Below are 3,755 nucleotides of genomic sequence, written 5' to 3' on the forward strand. Positions count from 1 at the left end.
TAAATTTATGTAAGGAGAATTTTATTTACAGTTCTTCAATTTATTAAATTTTCCTTGTAAAAGCTCTTTTCAATAAATAAATATTGCCACGTGTTTTTAATTATTATTTTGAAAAAATTAAATGTTTAAAGATAGTTTGAATGCAAAATAGGTTATATGTCTTTCATTTTCTAAGCAAAAAAAGCTATTTTTAAAAAAACCCAAAAAAACCCAAAAAAACCCAGTAAGCTGGTTATTTTAAAAAAACCCGGGTTTTTTCCAACCCTGGTGAAGCATGTGATGCTGTTTGTATATCAAAACTCTTCAATCATCTGTATAAAATTATTTACAATATTCTGTAATAATAAATAACACTTTTAACTAACTTAAAAACATGCAAAAAATAAGAACGTAGATATATTTTAAGCTTTTCCCAAGGTATGCAGAGATCTGCCTTCATAGCTACCATCTTAGTTGCACTAATTGTGACTTTAATAATAAAATCAGCCAATATTTTTTCTTTTGTTTCTGATGGAAGTGAATTCAGAAGCTTTGATGACTGGCTACAAACTGCGTCATTAGATGGACCAGACACAACTTCTATATTTCTTTTGACAATAGCATTTCTTTCTCGTACAGTTGCATTTGATACCTCATTGCTTGTGACATATGCCTTTGGAATAGAAAAAAAAAAAACCGGCTTAAAAAAAAAGAAATCTATGAAAAATAGTTATTAAATATTTTATTAATTAATTATTTAATTTACTATTTAACAATTATTAAATATTTAATTTACTATTTAAAAAAATTAATTTTAAGATCAAAAATTTTATTTTAGGTCCTCCACTTTTAAATGAAATTGATTTCCCCACCACTTTGTTTCATCTTTTGCTTAAGAATGTGGAGTAGCATCTTCAACTATTCTTGGGATATGACTACTAGCTGTTAGATTAAAAATCTCTGAAATGCTATTGTTAAAAGTATACGATGATGGTGACAAATTTGATGAAGATAATGGTGATGACAACAATATCGAGACGGGTTGTGTTAAAGATTTTTTATTGCAGGCAAGCTTATGATATAAATACACATATTCTTTTATCACATTGAACTTTGTTTTACATATAATACAATGAACAGTCAACATTTGTTTTATTGCTTGTAATGGCAACACTGGTGCCTTACATTGTGGGCATAAAAATTCATTAATGTACTTTATTTTAACATTTTCTACTATACATAAAAAACAAAATAAGTGTTCACATTTTTTTAAAGACACCGGTCGCTTTGGTATTTTACCACACAAATTGCATATGCATAGATGCAAATAAGGATTGAATTCATTTTTCAAATTGCTATTATTTATTTCCATATTGTGTATTGTAAAAATATTTTCTTTTAAAATGCTAAACATTGAAAAAGTCTAAACTTTTTTACCAATTCTAGGATGGCCTATAAACTTTGTTTTATCTCTTATTTGAGATTTTGAAGCATTGAGACCTTGACTTTTTTACCTGATGACAAGTATAACAGTCATCACAATGAGGTTTGTTTCTTGAAATTCTTTTAAATTCTTTCTTTTATAAAAGAAGTCAGTAGACGTGTATTTAATGTACTTATTTAACCCATTTTTACTGACTATAAGGGTTGGTCTTGAATACAAAAATATTAGAATGCTAATCGAAAAATAAAATTTAAAGAAAATATAGTAGCTCAATATAGTAAAAAAAAATTCTAATGCGGGCAAAATTAATTTATCACAAACTAATAATAACACGAAAGATCATAACTTTGTAAAATTTATCATTGTTGACCTGTGAAAATGTTAATTTTTAACTACAACAAAAATTGTAACCTGAGATGAATTAAAAGCATCAAAAAAAATAAAAGAATCATGAAACTTCTTACAAAATTTCTGTCTAATTTTAACGCTCAAATTTCGCAAAATATCACTTTATAATGTATAAACAAACGACAGTATGATACCTTTAAAAGTAACTTAATTTTAATCGTAAAATTATATAAAAAACGGTACCACTATAAGTATTTTTCGGTACATATAGTATTAACGGTACCACTATAAGTATTATCCCCAAAAATGTATTACAACAAAAAAAAACAAAACAATTTATGCAAATAAATTAGTTGCTACGAAGATCCACAGCCATTTTGAAAATTATTCAACTTGCTTTAAGGCCGTTCTCCATTCAGAATTTTTTGCGCTTAGGCAGAAATTTACGCGCTATAGTTTGCTCTTGGGCGGAAAACTTCTAGCGGAATTTAATCCCCATTTACCGCGCTGAATTTTGTGTTGTTTTGTTTTTTTATAAAAAAAAAATGGTTTTAAATAAAAGAAATCTACTAAAAAAGAAAATAACTTTGTTGCTTATATTAAAAAAGTGTATTTTATTGAGAAATCACAGGAAACATAATATGTGGATGCGTAGAATTTTTATGGAACGTTCACAAAAAGGTCTTTTTAATGTATTAGTAAAAGATTTAAAACTATTTGACAGTGTATACTTCTTTCAGAGTTTTCGCATGAGCTCACAAACTTTTGAAATATTACTATCATGGGTTGCCCCATTTATATCTAAATCTTCTCTAAGACGGGCAGTTGCAACTGCTGAAGAAAGACTATGTATAGCATTAAGTTACCTTGTTACTGGCGATGTTCAGATAACAATCGCAATAAGTTTCAGAATGAGCCATACAACTATAGAAAGAATTATCATAGAAACATGTAAAGTAATTTGAAATGTTATTTGTAAAAAAGGATATTTGTTAGCACCATCTTCACAAAAAGAATGGCTTGAAATATCTTCTGAGTTGTACGAAAGATGGAATTTTCCTCATTGTCTTGGGGCAATAGATGGTAAACATGTAATTGTTCAGTCGCCAGCCGAAGTGGCTCAATGTATTTTAACTATAAAAAAAAATTTAGCATTGTACTTTTAGCAAAGTGTAATGCAAAATATGAATTTACTTTGGTTGATATAGGTGGCTCCGGGCGTCAAAGTGACGGTGGTATTTACAATAATAACAAAGTTGGATCCACTATTGTCAATAATCTGCTAAATTTTCCTAATCCATCATGTATAAGTGGTTATTCAAAATCCATAATATTTCCCTACACTTTTTTAGCCGACGAGGCATTTGCATTAAAGCCGCATATGATGAGGCCTTATCCAAGAAGCACTAATCTCGATAAAACTGTGTTTAACTATCGCTTATCAAGAGGAAGAAGAGTAATTGAGTACTCTTTTGGGGTATTGGCTAGCAGATTCCGATTATTTAGAAGACCGATAGTATTAAAAGTTGAAAATGTGAAAATTGTTGTAAAAGCAAATGTGGCTCTGCACAACTTTCTAATGAAAATAAGGTAAGTATGGGTATTAAGGCCCACCTAACAGACTTTTGGTCATTTAGGCTTTAAAAATTAAGTTTAAAAAAATATTTTTGATTGCTGCTTAAGATTAATCATTCCTTGATGTAAAAATCTTATCTGCATATTGAGGAAATAATTATAACAAAAGTTATTCATGTTTTTGTAACATACCTTAATTGGGCCTTATTACCCCCTTATGGGGGTAATAAGGCCCATGTAAAAAATACAAAAAATAAATAAAGAAAAACCAGAAAAAAGTTTGGAAACATTCTTTTAATGCATAGTTTATCTCACATTTATAAAATAATAAGTAATCTTGCATATTTATATACTTTAAAAGAATCAATTTTTTATACAACAGTAAATAACAACAGAAAATTGAAAAATT

At 28.2% G+C, this 3,755-nt stretch overlaps 1 protein-coding gene across 1 annotated transcript; it reads left to right on the top strand.

Moving 5' to 3' along the window:
• Window positions 1-2,412: 2,412 nt before the first annotated feature.
• LOC136086052 (uncharacterized) lies at window positions 2,413-3,470 on the top strand. The gene is made up of 4 exons (XM_065808319.1): window positions 2,413-2,674; window positions 2,756-2,896; window positions 2,938-3,361; window positions 3,455-3,470. Exons 1-4 carry the CDS (start codon window positions 2,413-2,415, stop codon window positions 3,468-3,470), a joined length of 843 nt encoding a protein of 280 aa, XP_065664391.1.
• The last annotated feature ends 285 nt before the right edge of the window (window positions 3,471-3,755 follow it).

This window comes from Hydra vulgaris, chromosome 10 (genome assembly GCF_038396675.1).
Source record: "Hydra vulgaris chromosome 10, alternate assembly HydraT2T_AEP".
In the NCBI taxonomy this organism is placed as follows: Eukaryota; Metazoa; Cnidaria; class Hydrozoa; order Anthoathecata; family Hydridae; genus Hydra; species Hydra vulgaris.

Bases quoted from the DNA above. Each gene is read 5' to 3' on its own strand.
- LOC136086052 (XM_065808319.1), top strand. From the start codon at position 2,413: ATGTGGATGCGTAGAATTTTTATGGAACGTTCACAAAAAGGTCTTTTT. The intron at 2,675-2,755 runs GTTTCAGAATGA...TTTGTAAAAAAG, and splicing joins TCAGATAACAATCGCAATAA to GATATTTGTTAGCACCATCT. The intron at 2,897-2,937 runs GTATTTTAACTA...TTGTACTTTTAG, and splicing joins GCCAGCCGAAGTGGCTCAAT to CAAAGTGTAATGCAAAATAT.